This window comes from Belonocnema kinseyi, chromosome 8 (genome assembly GCF_010883055.1).
Source record: "Belonocnema kinseyi isolate 2016_QV_RU_SX_M_011 chromosome 8, B_treatae_v1, whole genome shotgun sequence".
Lineage (NCBI taxonomy): Eukaryota > Metazoa > Arthropoda > Insecta > Hymenoptera > Cynipidae > Belonocnema > Belonocnema kinseyi.
The window spans coordinates 36996651-37016284 of record NC_046664.1 but is presented as its reverse complement, the minus strand read 5'-3'; the positions used below and the strand labels follow the sequence as shown (position 1 = coordinate 37016284).

Sequence of the window (19634 nt, the reverse complement as noted above, 5' to 3'; positions counted from 1 at the left end):
AAATTCATCAGTCTGATTCAAAATGTATTCTTTAGTTGAAAATTCGTTTCATTTTAGTTCAAAATTAATTCATTTGGCTGAAAATTCGTTTTTTGTTTTGTTTAAAAGTTAATTTTCTAACTGCAAATTGAACTATTCTAGTTTTTGTTTGTAAGATTATCTTTTGTAATTGAAAATTTATATATTTCACTGAAATTGATTGATTTTTCATAATTATAAAAATTTAGAACCAGACATAAGTTGCATTTGAAAAATATGCGAAAGAAATGTTTGAGGTAATAAATTAATTTTCAATACAAGAAAACGAATATTGTACAAAGCAGTTTAATTTTGTACCAAATAACTGAATTTTCTGTCATATTATTGAATTTTTAAGCTAGACGGACAAATTTTGTACAAAAAATTTTAATTTCAAACTGCACAATATCAATTTTCAATAAAAAAGTTAATTTTCAAACAATCGCTTTCACTTTCAACATACTTATATTTTCAGTTAAAAAATTACATTTATAACAACAAAAAAACTAATTTTCAACTAAAATTATGAATCATGAGCCAAACAAATTACAAATTCAATGATCATCTTTAAAAAATCACCTGTTTGGCTTGCAAATTCAATTCATTTATTTTTGGTTGAAGTTAACCTTTTTTGTTTGAAAATTCTTCTTGGTTGGTGAAAAATTTAAATAATTTAGTTAAAAATGCAACTATTTTTTTGAAAATTTGTCGTTTTTGATTGAATTTAACTATATTTCTTATTTAAAAGTAAAACATTTTTTTTGAAAATTCAAATACTTGTTGGTTGAAACGTTACTATTTTTTCTTTAATTAATTTTTTTGCAGAAGATTCGATTTTTGGTAAACTTAAATATATTTTTTATTTATAATTAAAACAATTTTTATTGAAAATGGAACTACTTGTTTGAAACTTGAACTACTTTTTTTTAAAATCATTTTTGTTGTAGAAGATTCGCTTTTTTGGTTAAAAAATGTAACTTATTTGTTGCAAAATAATTTAGGAACCGAAAATTCAACTGTTTTTTTTTTAATTAAAATCTCTTTAACTTAACATTTAATTATTTCGTTAAAACTTTTCTATGAAGTCATCTTTTTTGTAGAAATTTAATTTTCTTTGTTAAAAACGCATCTATTTGACAAAGAATTGAACTGTTTTGGTTGAGAATTCTATTAATCTGTTGGATTGAAAATTCAACTAACTCCTTTTGTAAAATAATAATAATTTTTTTCTTGATGAAGATTGATCATTTTCGTTAAAAATTAATTTCTTAGGTTACAAAAAGTATTCTTTTTTATTTGAAAGCTCAACTTATAAATTTTTAAAAATCAAGGGCCCTTTCCAATTTAAAGGGATACATTTTCCCGTGAAATTTAAATAAAGTAATTATTATTAATGATAATTAAAAATACGATTTTTTTAATTCTAATGAAAAATTGTTATAAATCTCTTACCGCCAGTTGCTTTCTGTGATGTTCGCCTCGTTTCGTGTGCAATTGAATCAGGTACTCGAGTATCGTCGTGTCCCAAATGCAGTGATAATACGCATCCATCGCGTCCGCAGGTGCGCAACTTTTTTGGTCACTAGCTGCCATTTTAAAAGCAAGGGAATAATCCACTTCTTCCAAAAATTGGCAAAGTACAGCTGCTTGTGTATAGCACTGCAAATGTGCACAGCACTTTATCATTCTTCGGTAGACAAAATCCTCTATTTGCATACGAGGAACTGGCTGAGTGAACAAGTCACTCGAAACCATGATTGCTTTCAGATAAAATTTCATGGCACTGTCGTGAAATCCCAGCACTGCAAAGAAATCATCATTTCTATCAGTTGGTTTTTAATATTCGACTAATCTATTCTTATTTTCTTGATATGTAGTAGAGGGTGTCAAGCCGCCTTGAAAATATTTAAAACCTGTAATTCTCCTTGAATTTTTCACGAGAACCTTGAATTAATTTTTTTCTTTTAAAACAGTTATTTTATGAAAATGCGAAAAGCAATTTAAATATTTTAGTCTATTATAAAAAACAAACAGCTCATTTAGAAGAAATCTTGATACTGAAAAGTTTTTTGTTCATTAAGATGTTGTTGATCTTTTACTCATTACAGAATAAATAGATTTATAGGCATTTTTTGTAGACTTTACCCAATTATTTTATAGATTAAAATTAACGGAATTAAATGTGGTGAATAATTCTATAAATTTTTTATTTCGTTTACGTTTTTGTGTCTACACTAGATTGCAAAATATTACTAAAGATTTTGTAGAAATTGTTGATGTAACTTGTTGGCTTTATGGTCAGGTGAATTGAAACTAAGTTGCTTCAAACGTTTCGGCACACAATGGTGGCCCTCATCAGTGAGTTTTATTAAATCTGTGAAAAGTACACAATATATTGTAGTTACGCAGTTTTACAATTGGAAGCATTATTTTTTTATTAATATTTTAGTTGTATAATTGATGAGAAAACAATACCAATGTAGTCGAAAATTTTTTTCATCAATTTTTTATTTAATGAAAAAAATAATTAATCGTAAAAAGTTCTTTACAAATTATTTTTCAGTGACGTTATTTTTCAAATAATCTATTTGTACGAAAAATATTATTATAAATTGTAAGAAACCTTGTACAGCTGTAGATTTGTGTACAGTAGGCAAATATAATTTAAGTAAATTTTATACTTAAATACATTTTCGCAGTAATAAGAATAATTTCAAGAAACATTTCATTTTAAAATTATTAGTTCAAATCATTTTTTCCTTAATTTCTCATATATAAATTTTGCTTTGAAAAAGTGTCATGTTTCCGAAACTGGTTCAATTTTAAAAGTAGAATCTTTTCAACAATCACAATGTAGTAAAAAATAAATTTGCCTAAGAAATATTGTAGTTGCATAATAATTATTAGATTTTTGTTGTGTTATGTTTGTATGTCTTTAATTAAAATGTACTGAATTTCTTTATTTATTTTTTTATTTATATAATTAAAGGTTTTTTCTGTAAAAGTAACTTTTTTTAATTTAATTGATATAAAATGAAATTCCATTGGAAATTATAAAAAATGTTGTAGTTGGCAATAATTTTTAGGTATTCTTCAAAGTAAACGTTATTCTTCAAATAAAGTATTGTGAATCACTGATGAGGACCACCATTGTGTGCCGAAACGTTTGAAACAACTTAAATGGTTTCAATTCACCTGACCCTATAGCCAACAACTTACATCAACAATTTCTACCAAATTTATTTTTGAGGGTCAATATAATCCCCCCAGCGATTATTACTAAGGATGTCAAAAGGTTTTAAAATATTTCAAAGATTTTAGAATATTTAAAAGGATTTTGAACTTTTCGCAAAGCTTTCACGGACTTCAAAGAATTTTAAAAAGGCATGTACACCGGATTTCAAATATTTCATAACAATTTCACAAAGATTCAAAAGTTTCAAAAAATTTAAAGGATTTCAAAGATTTGAAAAAGTATTAAAAGTACACCAGATTTAAAAGATTTTAGAAAATTGAAAAAGATTTCACTAAGATTTAAAATAATCCAGTGATTTAAACGGGTAAAAACATTTCACAAACAAAGATTTAAGAACAATTTCAACAATATGTCAAAAGTTTTTACAAAGATTTCAGAAAAATTTCGTAAAAATTTGACAAAAATTTTGAACATTTCATAAAGATTGCAAGTATTTAAAAGCTGAAAAAAGTGTGTATACCAGATTTCAAAGGTTTCAGAAAGATTAAAAACATTTCTAAAGATTTGAAAACTTTCAAAAGATTAAAAAGATTTCAAATATTTGAAAAACTATTAAAAGTACACCAAATTTCAAAGATTTTAGAAAATTTAAAAAGATTTCACTAAGATTAAAAATAATCCAGTGATTTAAACGGGTGAAAAACATTTTACAAACAAAGATTTAAGAAAAATTTTAACAATATTTCAAAAGTTTTTACAAAAATTTCCTAAAAATTATGAACATTTCATAAAGATTGCAAGTATTTCAAAGACTGAAAAACTGTGTATACCAGATTTCAAAGGTTTTAGAAAGATTAAAAACATTTCTAAAGATTTGAAAACTTTCAAAAGATTTAAAGGATTTCAAAGATTTGAAAAAGGTTTAAAAGTATACCAGATTTCAAAGATTTTAGGAAATTTAAAAAGATTTCACTAAGATTAAAAATAATCCACTGATTTAAACGGGTGAAAAACATTTTACAAACAAAGATTTAAGAAAAATTTTAACAATATTTCAAAAGTTTTTACAAAGATTTCAGAAAAATTTCCTAAAAATTTGACAAAAATTTTGAACATTTCATAAAGATTGCAAGTATTTCAAAGACTGAAAAAAGTGTGTATACCAGATTTCAAAGGTTTTAGAAAGATTAAAAACATTTCTAAAGATTTGAAAACTTTCAAAAGATTTAAAGGATTTCAAAGATTTGAAAAAGGTTTAAAAGTATACCAGATTTCAAAGATTTTAGAAAATTTAATAAGATTTCACTAAGATTTAAAATAATTCAACGATTTAAACGGGTGAAAAAGATTTTACAAACAAAGATTTAAGAAAAATTCCGCAAATATTTCAAAATTTTTGACAAAGATTTCACAAAATTTCGAACGTTTCATGACGATTGCAAGGGTTTCAAAAATTTGAAAAAGCCGTGTACGCTAGATTTTAAAGATTTCAGAAAGATTTAAAACATTTCTAAAGATTTTAAAACTTCCAAAAGAATTCAAAATTTTTTTAATTTTTAGAAAGTTGATAGTAAACCAGATATCTACGATTTCAAAAGATTTTACATAGATTAAAAATATGTAATTTAAGAATTTAAATGAATACAATAGATTCCAGTAAGATTTCACAAATATTTCAAAGATTTCATAAAAATTTCATAAATATTTCATAAGAATACAAAAATTCCAAAAATTTCAAAAGGGGTATAGTATACCAGACTTCAAAAATTTCTGAAGATATCAAAGATTTCAAAGGATATCAAATATTACAACGATTTCAAATAAATACGAAAGATTTCACAAATATTTCAAACATGTTAAACTATTTCTAAAGGTTTTAACAAAGTTGAGAAGATTTAAAAAAATTTTAAAGATTTCAAATATTTGACAAAACTTTAAGAAGATACCAAAAGATTTTAAAAGATTTTAAGTACCTCAAGAGATTTCAACGAATTCCACAAACATTTCATAAGATTTCAAAGATTGCAGTAGGAGTTCAAAGATGCTTAACTATTTCTAAAGGTTTCAACAAATTTAAGAACATTTTAAACGATTTAAATGATTTCAAACGAACATAAGATTCAACAAACAAAAATTAAAGAAATCTTTCACGAATATTTCAAACATTTCATAACAATTTAAAAAGATTTCAAAAAGATTTAAAAGATTTCAAGGATTTCAAATATTTTATAAAACTTTAAAGATTCCAAAAGACTTCACAGAGATTGTAAGTGCTTCAAGAAATTTCAACGAATTCACAAACATTTCAAAAGATTTAAAAGATTTCATAAATTTCAAGGATTTGACAGATGATCTATGCTCACCAAAATTTACGAATATGCTTATTTATGGTTCGGCTTTCTTTAAAAATCAGTGGTCAATAAAAAATGAAATGGCCCATTTTCTACATAAATAACAAATGGTTATTTCATTATTTGATACAGAAAAGGAGACCTGGAAAAACTTTACTTTCTTGGCCAGAAAACCCTAGAAAATACCTTGAATTTCGTCCCTAAGAATCGCTGAACACCCTGTAGTTAATAAAATATTAAACTTCGTTTCCATCTTACCGAAGTTGAGATCTCCCATTAACTTCAACCATGGAACGTTGCTCGGATAATATTTGAGTGCCTGGGTCAACAACTGGAAAAGAATTTCTCCTATGTTTCTGATATTGTAGGAGTTCGAACTGAAATACAAATTGCAGATTTAACAGAATAAAAGTATCTCAAACCAGGGCGAATAGAGGGATTTTTCACGATAATAGGAGAAAAAAGGAATGAATTATTTCAAATAACATTACTGGAATTACTATTTTCAATTTAAGTTAATTTAAAATTAAGTTAGAATATATTACATTCTCAACAAAAAAGTTGAATTTTCAAGACAAAAATGCGACTTTTTTAGAAGTCAGTTGAATTTGTAACCTGGAAAAAAGAATTTTCGACCAAATGAGAGAATTTTCCAACAAAATAGATCAAACTTCAAACAAACAAAAATTAGTAGGATTTTCAAGTCAAAAAGACGGGTTTTTTAGAAGACACTTGAATTATCTACATTTTTAACAAAATAAAAAAACGAATGATCAAGTAAAATTATGAATAATCAACCAAAAAAATTCAATTCCCATCTAAAAAAGAATCGTCTTTTTGGCTTTCAAATTAAAATGATTTGTTTTTGGTTAAAGTTTCATCTCTTTTGTTTCAAAATTTGACTATCCGGTTGAAAATTATTCTTTTTAGGTTGAAAATTACATTAATTTGCTTCAAAATGCAACTATTTGGTTGAAAATTAATTTTTGAATGAAATATTCAACTGTTTGAATTATTGAAATAAAAAAATGATGAATTCTGTACGAAAAATATAATATTTCAACCAGCAGAGATTTTTATTTTAAATAAAAACCAGTTTAATTCAACCAAAAAACGACGATACGTCAACCAAAACAGATTAAATTTTAGTCCAAGACTTGCATTTTTAAACAAAGAAATTTAATCCCTACCAAGGCATATGAATTGGCATTTTTTGAAAATCGATGAATAAATTGAATTTTAAACCACAGAGATTTTAGTTTTAAATAAAACATACTTAAATTCAATCAAGTAATACGAATTTTTGACAAATTAAATAGTTAAATTAATTTTTTTTAAATTTCCTCTAATTAATTAAATTTTATAACCAAAGATTTTGGTAATTTTGTAAAAAATTTAATTAAAAAAAATTAGTTTAACGTTCAACAAAGTAGTTGAATTCTCAATCAAAAAAGATTTCACAACTAAGAACAACTAATTCTCAACAAAAAATGTAACAGGTAAATTGTCAGTTTAAAAACTAACTTTCTAACAAAAGTGATGAATTGTCAACTAAATATTACAACTCGCAAGATAAAGAGATGAATTTTTAACGAAATAGTTTGATGTGTCGAACTTCAAAAAAAAAAAAAATTATACATAAATTCTTAACGGAAAATATAATAATTGATATTTCAGCCAAGAAGGATTCTAATTTTTAATCAAAAAATCTTTTTTTTTTAACAAAAAACGATGAATTGTCATCATAACAGGAGAATCCTCGACCAGAACAGATTAATTTTTAGTCAAATAGTTTAGTTTGTTTTTAAAAAAATCGAATTTCTACCAAAAAGATGAATTTTCATTCAGAAATGTCAATGAAATAATTAAATTTTAAACCAAAGAGAATACGATTTTTCAACGATTGAAACTTTTCAAACAAGTGAATTTTCAAAAAAAAAATGATTTTAATTATAAACAAAAAATAGTTCAATTTCACCAAAAACGACAACTTTTCAATAAAATATGTATTTGCACTTTTTAAAAAATTAGTTTAATTTTTGACCAACAAAGAAGAATTTACAACCAGATACTCAAATTTTCAAAACGAATAAGATTAATTATTTGATTTTTCAAGCCAAAAAGGCGATTTTTTAAGATGATAATTGAATTTGAGATTTTTTTTGTTAAGTTTTTGTTTAAAAAATTATATTGTGCACTTAAAAATTCAAATACTTTGTGGAAAATTCGTCCGTTTGGCTTGTAAAATTCAATAATTTGATATAAAATTCAACTACTTGGTACAAAATTAAATTAATATAACTAAAAATTAATCAAATGCTAACATTGCATCAATTGTTAAATTTAAATTTAATATTGAATTTAAAATAACTTGAAAATTCAAAAAGTATTATTTTTGAAGTTTGAATTTATTATTATTAAATTAATCAAAATAATACAAAATCAAAAGCTTTTATTAAATTTCAAATATTAATTCACTCCAAAATATTTCATTATGAAACCATTCAAGTTAAAAGTTTTTAATTAGGAAGAATAACAATAATTTAATATTTAGAAATATCTGACTGTTCATTTAAAATCAGTAATTATAATTAAATATTAAAAACTAAACTTTGAATGTTAAAATTTTAACTGTTCTATTTAAAAAAAACTTGTAAGTCGAATTGTTGAATTTTTATGTATAAATAACAATTCAACACCTATTATTCTTAGAAAAAAATCGAGTAAGTTGAAGAAATATTTAGAAGTTTCGAAAAAATTCAAAATTAATTAAAAATTTGAAATAATTTCAAATAATTTAAACAAAATCTGGCTATTCGTTCCAAAATTTCGGTGTAAATAGCCCATGGCCTAATTTAAAACAAAATATAGATTTTGGCAGATTACGAACAAAAAGTTTAGAAGCTTTTTGAGAATTTTGAAAGTCTTTAGAAGAACAAAAAAATTTCCTATGAAAATTGAAAATGATTTTTTATTTTAAAATGTTAATTTTAAGTGAATATTAAACAAGATTTAGAAAGATTTACAAAATGATCATAAATGAATGTAGAAGATTTTAAGAAAATTTTTTTAATTCTGCAGAATTTTTTAAACAATGTTAGGAAAATTTTGAATCATTTTAAAGGATGTTTAGAAGTTCTGAACAAATTTCAAAAATTACTCAAAATTTGAAAAAGTTTAAAACAAAATGTAGTTTTTTCAAGATTTTTAAGTGAAATTTCAAAGCATTTTAAGGATTTTAAAACTGTTTAAAATAAAAATAATTCAACTTTTAATTTAAGAAGTTTTCAGTTTATAAAAAAATGTAATCGTTCAATTTTTAATCTTTCTAGCTTAAAATTACTTTAAATGATATAGTTTTGAAAATTTTGAAATTCATTCATTGATTTTTCAGTTTAGAGCATTGAAAATTATAATGTAGATTTATATTTTTGGAACTGAATCTGAATCTTTATACTCTGCAATTAATAAAAGTTAAAACAATTTTATCTGGCAGTTTAACTGCACTTGATTACAAATTGTTCACTGGAAAAGTGTTAGTAGCTTCCATTTTATAGGTGTAAATTATTGTGCATTTGAATACAAAATTATTGAATTAAAAAACTTTTAAACTTAAATTTTAAAAGTTAAGAATTCAAGAGTTCCACTTTGAGTGTTTACATTTGCAGCTCAGTTTTTATTACTTCCAATGGAAGAATTTTTATCTTTAGAATTGAATTTTTAAAATTTCATTGACCATGAAAAATGTTTGTGAACCGGGAAATGGCCGCGAAATTTTTTCTTTGATTAAAACGACCACCCTGTGTGTTTAAAATTCATCTTTTTGATTAAAAGTTTATCTATTTGGTTGCAAATATAACTGTTTTGTAGAAAACTCATCTTTCTTGATAAAAATGGAACTTTTTGGTTGAAAATTAATTTATTTTGGTTGAAGACTCAACTATTATGTTGGTTAAAAACTCAACTATTACATTTTTTTGTCAAGAATGCATATTTTTTCGTTGAAAATTCAACTGCTTGGTAGTAATTCAAAAATATTTTTCAGTGAAAAGTAAAGAAATAGTGGCATTAGCGGTAAAATTTTGAAAAAATAGTGTCATATTTTCGAAATATTAGTAAAATAGTATCATTTCTAAAAAAAAAGTGTCAATATTGTGGTACTTGTCTCTAAAATTAAAGGAACTTACTTTGGAATACTCGCAGGCCAAAGTGCAAGGTACTGGGTATTAAGTTCCAAACTCGATTCGTCACGTAAAACATTGTGGAGTCGAGCAAGGAGCGAAATCATCACGGAAAGTGCTGTCGGCTCTCGTAGTCTGCTCAAGGTTCCTATTATTCCAGCCATGGAGTCCCTGGAAGAACTTGTACTTCCAGAACTGCTGCCTCCGCTCCTTTTCTGTGGGGGATCTCTGTTTGGTGCGAAAGCTATTAAAACTGAACAAAAGGAGAATTTCAGTAAACATTTTAAACGAATTCAAACAGAAGCGGTGCAACCCTAGGGAGCACAGGGGGCACCCCCCCCCACCTAGAAATCGTCCAAAGATCAATTGCATCATTGCAAACTGGAAATCCTTCAATTCTTTTTTGCTTTGTTCAATCTTTGAAATCTATCTAGAATCTTTGTTAAATAATAGAAGTCTTTCTGAAATCTTTTAAATCTATCTGAAATCTTTGTGAAATATTTGCGAAATATTTCATAATATTTGTAAAATTATTTAAATCTTTGTTAAATCTTTGAGAAGTCATTGAAATCCTTATCTCTTTGTAATCTACCTGAATCTATCTGAATCTGTCTGAAATATTTTTGTTAATATTTGTAAAATTATTAACATCTTTGGAAAATCATTGAAATATTTGTGTAATTTTTGAAATTTTATCTGGACACTTTTCAAAATATATTAAGGATATACACTAAGTACAATCAATCTCAAAAGTTGCGTTTATTTGAAATGATTTATAATATCAGCAAAAATAAATCTATTATTAATTTCTGAAAATCTTGACGGAGGTTTCTAAGCATACTTCAGAAAAAAATAATTCAAGTTAAAATTGTTTATTGAACAGTAGCTATTTACAGGCTGCGTTTTTTCTATCTATTTAGGGAAAAGTTACAATTCTTATTTAATCCTAATGATTAAGGCCCCATTTCATTCTTTGAAGGAGTCTCTAGATTTCTATTTGGATGGATTTGATTGAAAAACATTAATTTAGAAATCATATCGTTATTATTGTTATAAACAATTATAGTTTAAATTTTAATTAACACCTCCCAATTAGAATTATAGAGAATCCTTCAAAGAATAAAATGAGGCCTTGATAATTAGGATTAAATAATAATTGTAACCTTTCCCTAAAAAGAAAGCAAAAACTAAAACTCTAAATAACAACAGTTGAATAAAAAATTTTAACCCGAATTATTTTTCTTAAAGTACACTTAGAAGCTTCCGTCAAGGCTTCCAGAAATCAATAATAGATCTAATTTTTTCGATTTTCTAAATCATTTTAAAAATTGGCAACTTTTATGATTTATTGTAGGTAGTGTACATCCTTAAATTTTTCTTCAAACTTTTAAATCTATCTGACATTTTTTTGAAATAATAGAAGTATTTGTGTAATCTTTTAAATCTATCCGAAATCTTTGCAAAATATTTGGAATCTGAATAAAAACTTCCGAAAATCATTGGAATTTTGTCAAATCTTTGGAACTCTGAAAAATATTTGAAATATTCGGTAATATTTGTGAAATCTTTGGGAATTCATTAAAAATCTTTGCGAAATATTTTTGAAATATTCGGTAAAGTTTGTGAAATTATTGAAGTCTTTGAAATCTTTGTTCAATCTTTGAAATCTATCTGAAATCCTTGCGAAATATTGGAAATGATTTAAATCTTTGCGAATTTTCTAGAAATCTTTGCGAAACATTCGAAATATTTGTGGAATTATTAGGAAATCATTGAAATGTTTGCTGAATCTTTAAAATGTATCTGAAATTCTGCGAAATATTTGAAATCATTATCAAATCTTTGGGAAATCATTTATATCTTTCTAAAATCTTTGCAAATTCTCGAAAAATCTTTGCAAAATATTTGAAATCTTTGTGTAATTATCAGGAAATCCTTGAAATCTTTGTCCAATTTTTTAAATCTATCTGAAATCTTTATGAAATAATAGAAGTCTTTGTGTAATATTTGAAATCTTTGTGAAATAATTTACAGATTTGTTCAATATTTTAAATCTATCTGAAATCTTTGAGCTATCATTAAAGTCTTTGCGAAATCTTTGTCAAATCTTTGCGAATTCTCTAAAAATATTAGCAAAATATTTGAAATCTTTGTGAAATCTTTACGAAATCATCGAAATCTTTGTTCAATATTTGAAATATATCTGAAATCCTTGAGAAATCATTAAAATGTTTGGAAAATCTTTAAGAAATATTTGGGAAATCATTTAAATCTTTGTGAAATATTTGTAACATTTTTGCCATTCCTCAAAAAAATTTGCGAAATTTTGAAATCATTATGAAATATTTGTGAAATCATTTAAATCTTTGTTCAATCTTTTAAATCTATCTGAAATCTTTGAAAAATCATTGAAATATTTGTAATCATTGTGAAATCTTTAGGAAATCATTCAAATCTTTGTAAAATCTTTCAGATTGCTCTAAAAATCTTGACGAAATAATTGAAATCATTGTGAAATCATCGAAATCTTTGTTCAATCTTTGAAATCTATCTGAAAACCTTTGAGAAATCAATAAAATCTTTGTAAAATCTTTATGAAATATTTTAAATCGTTGTGAAATATTTGGAAAATCATTTGAATCCTTGCGAAATATTTGAAATCATTATAAAATGTTTGGGAAATCATTTATATCTTTGTGAAATATTTGCGAATTCTCGAAAAATCTTTGCAAAATATTTGAAATCACCAGGAAATCCTTGAAATCTTTGTTCAATCTTTGAAATCTATCTGAAATCTTAGTGAAATAATAGAAATCTTTGCAAAATATTTGAAATCTTTTTCAATCTTTTAAATCTATCTGAAATCTTTGAGAAATCATTAAAATCTTTGTAAAATATTTGCAAATTCTCTAAAAATCTTTTCAAGATATTTCAAATCATTGTGAAATATTTGTAACATTTTTGCAATTCCTCTAAAAATCTTTGCGAAATTTTGAAATAATTAAAAAATCGTTTAAATCTTTGTTAAATAATAGAATTCTTTGTGAAATCTTCCAAATCTATCCGAAATCTTTGTGAAACATTTGAAATTTTTGTGAAATCTTCAGGAAATCATTCAAATCTTTGTAAAATCTTTACGATTGCTCTAAAAATCTTGGGGAAATATTTGAAATCATTGGGAAATCTTTGAGAAATCTTTGAAGAATCATTGTGAATTCTCTAAAAATATTTGCAACATATTTTAAATCTTTGTGAAATCATTAGGAAATCATCTAAATCTTTGTTTGATATTTGAAATCTATCTGAAATCTTTGTGAAATCTTTGTAAAATCTTTCAGAAATATTTATAATCATTGTCAAATATTTGGAAAATCATTTAAATCTTTGTGAAATATGTGTAACAACTTTGCAATTCCTCTAATAATCTTTGCTAAATTTTGAAATCATTGTGAAATCTTTGTGAAATAATTAAGAAATAATTTTAATCTTTATGAAATCTTTAAATCTATCTGAAATCTTTGAGAAATCAATAAAGTCTTTGCGAAATCTTTGTAAAATTTTTGCGAAATATTTTAAATCATTATAAATCTTTAGAAAATCATCGAAATCTTTTTTCAATCTTTGAAATCTGTCTGAAATCTTTGAGAAATCATTAAAATATTTGTAAAATCTTTAAGAAACATTTTTAATCATTGTGAAATATTTAAGAAATCATTTATATCTTTTTAAAATCTTTGCGATTTCTCGAAAAATCTTTGCGAAATATTTGAAATCTTTGTAAAGTTATTAGGAAATCCTTGAAATCTTTGTTCAATCTTTAAAATCTATGTGAAATCTTTGTTAAACAATAGAATCCTTTGTGAAATCTTTCAAATATATTTCAAATCTTTGTGAAATCTTTATGAAATGTTTTTCGAAATATGTGGAATCTTTCAATAATCATTGAATTCTTTGTGCAATCTTTGTGAAATATTTGGCAATATAAACTTTATACCTGTACAATTTTAATTATTTATATTAAAAATTTACAAAGAATATTATTGATCAAATTTTACCATTCAATATTATAAATCTATGCCCCTGCCCCTCCTGAAAAAAGGCTCCACCACTTCTGGATTCAAAGATGATTAATTCAATTCTTTCCAGAATTTAGAAGTAACTTACGCATATCCCAAGCTTCTCTGGGAAGCTTTCTTCCCCCTTTGTATTTTATCACGTCCTGACAAACGGTACTAATAGCCGCCGCGAATTCGGAATAACTCCATCTCTTTTCGAGAGTCGTTAGGTAATCCCACTCAGCCATGTTCAAAAGAAAAACTGTACAGAATTCTATTATTTCCTGTCGAGGAATAACTTGATCCGTGGACTGCAAAGCCGCCAGGCAGAGTTTTGTCCGTTCTACCAACGATTGCGCATTACCTAAATAAACATAAAACTGTAAAAACTTCCAGAAATTTATGGAAACTTGCAATTAAGAGCTCTCTTGAGGAGAGAATTATCCTACAAAGATCCAGGGTGGAAAAAAACTACATTTTCAAAATTTCCTGACTTTTCCCTGACCACTTTTTCATTTTCTCGAACCATCCTAAAATAATATTTCCTGGCAATTCCAGGGTTTTTCCGGGTTTATCAAGATTTTTACAGGTGTAATTTTTCATAGGAGGGAGCCATTCAAGTATTACGAATTTTTTTTTCATTCCTTGTAAATATCTAAATGTGTCAAGACTGTTTTTTTCATTTGTGAAAGTAACATTATTAAAGGATAAGTAATTTAGGCATGGTACAAGTTTATGGGAAAACGCTGTTCCTACACAATTTTATCCTACACAAAATATATTGTACACAAGTATACTGATCATATTTTTCCTACACAGAATTTCATACTGTTATATTTTTCCTACACGAAACTTTTTCTACACAAAGTTTTTCCTACACAACATTTTTTCTACACAGAAGATTTCCTACACATAATTTTATATTGTTTATTACTATTATTTTATTCCAACACAAAATATGTATATTCTACACAGAATTAAATAGTAATATTTCATTCTAAAGATAGTCTCTAAACATTGTACAAAAAAATATTATGTGCAATAGTTTTACTGCACAAAATATATTCTACATAAAATTTTTTAATAATGTGTAGCAAAAAAGTCCTAACTAAGTCTACTTTAGAGTTTTTACGTATCTCGCCTCTTTTGAAAAAATATTAAAATTTTTGGTTTTAGCCAATCTAATTGCGATAATAGTGTTTACAGTTTTTTATTTTATAGCGCCTGTATCACCAACACTTAATATCATTGTAATTATATTTTTTAATGCAAAATTTTAGTTTATATGAATTTTTTTTCTCTCAAGAAAACTTTTGTGATTATAACTATGTAAGAGCCATAGAACATTTATTATTAAGATTGATCTTCTACACTCTGAATAACGTAAAGTACGTAGATCTTAGTGAAACACCAGAAACAAATTGTGAAACAAATACAAAGCTTAAAATTAAAAAATTAATTTTATAAAATCGTCATGAAATCATTAGAAAAATAAGAGTAAAGAAACTAGTAAATGATTTTTCAAAAAAAGTAAATTTTGTATTTTGAAAGATTTTTTTCAACAATTGGTTTTAAAATTCACGACACTTCTCTACATCTGAATTAGTAAACAGTCAACTAATTTAATATATACTCAGTTAATAACTGATAAATCAGTTTTTTTAATTCATTTATTGTAATATTAAAATAAAATGTTATTACTGTTTAATCCTGTGTAGAAAATATTTTGTATAGAAAAAAATAATAGTATTAAACAATATAAAATTATGTGTAGAAATCTTCTATGTAGAAGAAATTTTGTGTAGAAAAAGTTTTGTGTATGAAAAATATAACAGTATTAAATTCTGTGTAGAAAATATTTTGTGTCGGAAAAAAATAAAAGTACTTAACAAGATTAAATTTTGTGTGGGAAAAATTTGGTATAGAAAAAGTTTTGTGTAGGAAAAATATAACAGTATTAAATTATGTACAGGAAATATTTTGCGTAGAAAAAGTTTTGCGTAGGAAAAATATCAGTAAACTTGTGTACAATATATTTTGTGTAGAATAAAATTGTGTATGAACGAGTGTAACCCCAAGTTTATATGGATTTAATTAATATGTTTAAGCTAGAGAGCTTTGAGAAAATTATATTAAAAAATATTCTTGAATATATAATCACCATCGCTAATTAAATACAAAAATAATATTGAAAACATAATAAGTAATTTCTTGGATCTGCTACTAAAGTTCATGAACTTGAAACATACTATTTTTCCAATTTTATTTTATCATCATATACTCAAAATTCAGTATGTATTTAACATATTAATATTTTCAATAAAAATAATAAACAGGGTTTTCACGGAAATAGGAAAATATATACTTTTAGTCAAGTTCCTAAAATTTCACCTAAAACCATTCCATTTTGCACAAGATAAATGAATTTTTAACCAAATCGTTGAAATTTCTACCAAAAATATGAATTTTAAAACAAATAGTTGAATTTTAAACCAAAAAGATTAATCTTGAACTATAATTATAAATCTTTAAATAGAATAGTTTCATTTTCAACGAAAAGGGTGAATTTTCAAACAAGAAGATTAATTTTCTTAGTTAAAAAAATATATTTTTCAACGAAATAGTTACATTTTCAACCAAAGAGATGAATTTTCGATTGTACTTTCGAATCTTCAACCAAACAAAAAAAAAAGAATCTTTAATAAAAAAGTTTAACTTTTAAACCAGTAGTTGAATTTTCACCTAAAATAATTGAATAGTCAATTGGATTAGTTCAATTTAAAATCAAAAGAAGAATTTATAACCAAGAAGATTAATAATCTACCAAAAAAGACAAATTTTTAACAAAACAAATGAATTTTCAAATAAAAAAGATAAATTTTCAAGCAGAAAATGAATAGTTAATTTTTCAGTTGATAAAAGTAATGTTCAACAAAATAGTTAAATTTTTAACCAAAGACATACATTTTTATTTATAATGAAGAATCTTCAAACAAACAAAAAATGAATTTTTAACAAAAAAAGTTTAACTTATAAAACAGTATTTGCATTTTTAAATAAATTATTCAATATTCAACTAGATTAGCTCAATTTGCAGTTAAACAATTATTTTCAACAAAAAAAAACGAATTTTCAAAATAAAACAGCTACATTTTCAGCCGGAGAGATGAATTTTCATTGAAAATTATGAACCTTCAACCAAAAAAATGAATTTTTAACGAAGGAGTTTAACTTTTAAAAAAGTAGTGGAATTTTCCAAAACAAAGAAGAACTTTAACAAAGAAGATTAATATTCTACCGAAAAAATACAAATTTTTAACAAAATAAGTGAATTTTCAACTAAAAGAGGTAAATTTTTAAACAAAAAATGCAGTTGAATTCTCATTTAAAAAATTATTTTCAACCGAAAAGAGATGTATTTTGAATCAATAAAGATGATAGATAATTAATAGAAGATTAATTTTTCACCATAAATGACGGATTTTCAATAAAAACATGAATTTTCATGTAATTAGTTGAATTTTCAGTTAAAAAAATTAATTTCGAACAAGCAAAAAATGATTTATCAACGAAATAATTAAATTCAGTAGTATAAAGATAAATATCAGAAACGAAAATATTGTTATTTCATTTTATTTTACAAATCTGAAAAAATAAGTAAGCTTTCGAAAAAAGCGGTTGAATTTAAAAAAATGCCCTGACATTCCTCCAGCGGGTAGACATCCGGTTAAATACTAACATTCTCATATTGTAACATTTTTAATATATAATATTTTATAAATTCAATAAAAAAATTTTACTCTCAACATATACTATTTTTATTTATTTTTCTCGGACTGCCATACCCTAATTTACTTAAAAAAGGTGAAAAAAGGACAAATCTGAGCCGAAAAAGTGACTAATTTCTCATAAAAAATGTGATTTCAAGTGACTAATGTGCATTAATAATGTGACTAATGTGTTATTAAGTGTAAAAGAAATCGATTCATAAGACTTCTGAGCAATTCAAGTAAAACTCAAAATAATTCAAACGAATTAAGAAAATGTGGGAAATCCAAAAATATGAATATAAGGGAAAGATTTCGATGAAATTCATAAGAAAATTCATGGCCAATTAAACACAAAATGCATTGAATTTAGTAAGTTTGAAATGAGTTTAGAATCATTTAAACGAATTCAAAAGAATTTGATAAAATGACTGAGAATTCAATGTGAGTTTAAAAAACTTTAGGGTGACTTAAAAAAAATGTTCGAAAAATTCCAAAAACCCATTGAATTGAGTAGAATGGACTGAATTTAGAAGTAATGAAATAAATTTTAAAAAATCGAAAAAATTCTAAAAAATTTTAATGAATTGCAAAAACCATTATAAAATATCTTCAAATTTTTGAAACCATACCAAATCCTTTACTTCTTGTAAATGAATTCTTTGAAACCCATTTAAATATTATTAAATCCCGTGAAATTCTATGAAATCTGATAATGTATCCTGAAATCCTAGAAAATGTATTAAAATGTCCTGAGAGTTTTTTTTAAATTCCTTAAAATAATTGAGATGTTCGGAAATATTATTATTTATAGTCATATATTAAATATGAAAAAATAGTTGCATTCGCGAGATGTAAACCAAGATGGAATTTAAAAAAAAGGATTTAAAAAAATGTTCAACTCACAGATATTGGTGCCAGGCCAATTGTGCAAGCAATGCCAAATTTCAATAAGCAGAATCTCCCAACTGATTAATCTGCAAAGCTTGAAAGTCAGATTTCCATTGTGATGTGAAACTTCTGCTTCTAGTACAGTTAGAAGTTCTTTCGCTCTATCAAAATCTTTGCCTAATGCTAATTCTCGACTCTTTGCGAGCAGGATGTATGAATAATCTTGAAGAAATCCTCGGGCGAGAGATATCACAACACTTTGAAGAGGAATCGGCAACTCCCAGCTACCGTTTACCTTCCAAAGAGATCTCGATGAATTCATTCTATCCAGATGAATCAGAGTCTCTCTAATTTCGAGCGGGCAGTAAGATAAAATGAGACGCTGCTCCAGGTCGAAAATTTCAAATCTTAAACTTTCTGTGAATTAATTTAATATTTTATTTATTTGTAGGAACGTCAATAAAAGGCGGATCCAGAGAGTAGTTCAACTTTCAATGTTGACAGGGTTTTTGCATATTTTCAATGAATAAAAGATGAATTCACAGCAAAAAACGTGATTGTTGATATTTTCAGTTAACAAAGAAAAAAATGTCATCAAACACGTTGAAATTTCAAGTAAAAAATACGAGTTTACTACAAAACAGCGAAATTTTTAAATAAAAATATCAATTTTCAAACAAGAAGATTTATTTTCTACCAAAAAAGATGAGTTCTCAACAAAATACATAAATTTATAACTAAATATTTGAATTTTCAGCCAAGAAGATTATTTTTTTATAAAAAAGAATAATTTCAAACAAAATACATAAATTTATAATTAAATAGTCGAATTTTTTAACTAATGTGATCAATTTTTAAACAAAACATGGAATAGTTAAATTTTCTTTTAAAAAATTAATTTAAAAAAAAGGTTTGCTTTAAAAAGTACGTATTGAAACAAAAAAATTAATTTTTTATCAAATAGTTCAATTTTAAGGTAAAACAGTATTTTTAACAAACTACATAAAAGTTCAACTAAATAGTTGAATTTTTTAACTAAAAAACAATTTTTGAACAAAAATGGTTTAATTAACTTTTCATTTAAAATAATTAACTTTCAATAAGTAAAATTGAATCTTTTACGAAATCAGTTGAATTTTCTAATATGTGGTTGCATTTTCTACCTAATTGTTTAA

The 19634-nt window shown here is 24.8% G+C and overlaps 2 protein-coding genes across 4 annotated transcripts in view; one reads left to right on the top strand and one right to left on the bottom strand.

The window, feature by feature from the left end:
• Window positions 1–19634, top strand: part of LOC117178120 (protein phosphatase 1 regulatory subunit 42-like) — a 47458-nt gene that overhangs the window by 7955 nt on the left and 19869 nt on the right. The gene's annotated exons all lie outside the window — the stretch shown is intronic.
• LOC117178117 (integrator complex subunit 8) overlaps window positions 1–19634 on the bottom strand; it is a 36158-nt gene that overhangs the window by 2544 nt on the left and 13980 nt on the right. Inside the window, exons 7-11 of the mRNA XM_033369370.1 lie at window positions 18475–18876; window positions 13911–14165; window positions 9753–9999; window positions 5824–5942; window positions 1471–1820 (exon numbers count right to left, since the gene is read on the bottom strand). Of these exons, the coding sequence (XP_033225261.1) occupies window positions 1471–1820; window positions 5824–5942; window positions 9753–9999; window positions 13911–14165; window positions 18475–18876 (1373 nt within the window). The remainder of the gene's footprint in view (window positions 1–1470; window positions 1821–5823; window positions 5943–9752; window positions 10000–13910; window positions 14166–18474; window positions 18877–19634) is intronic.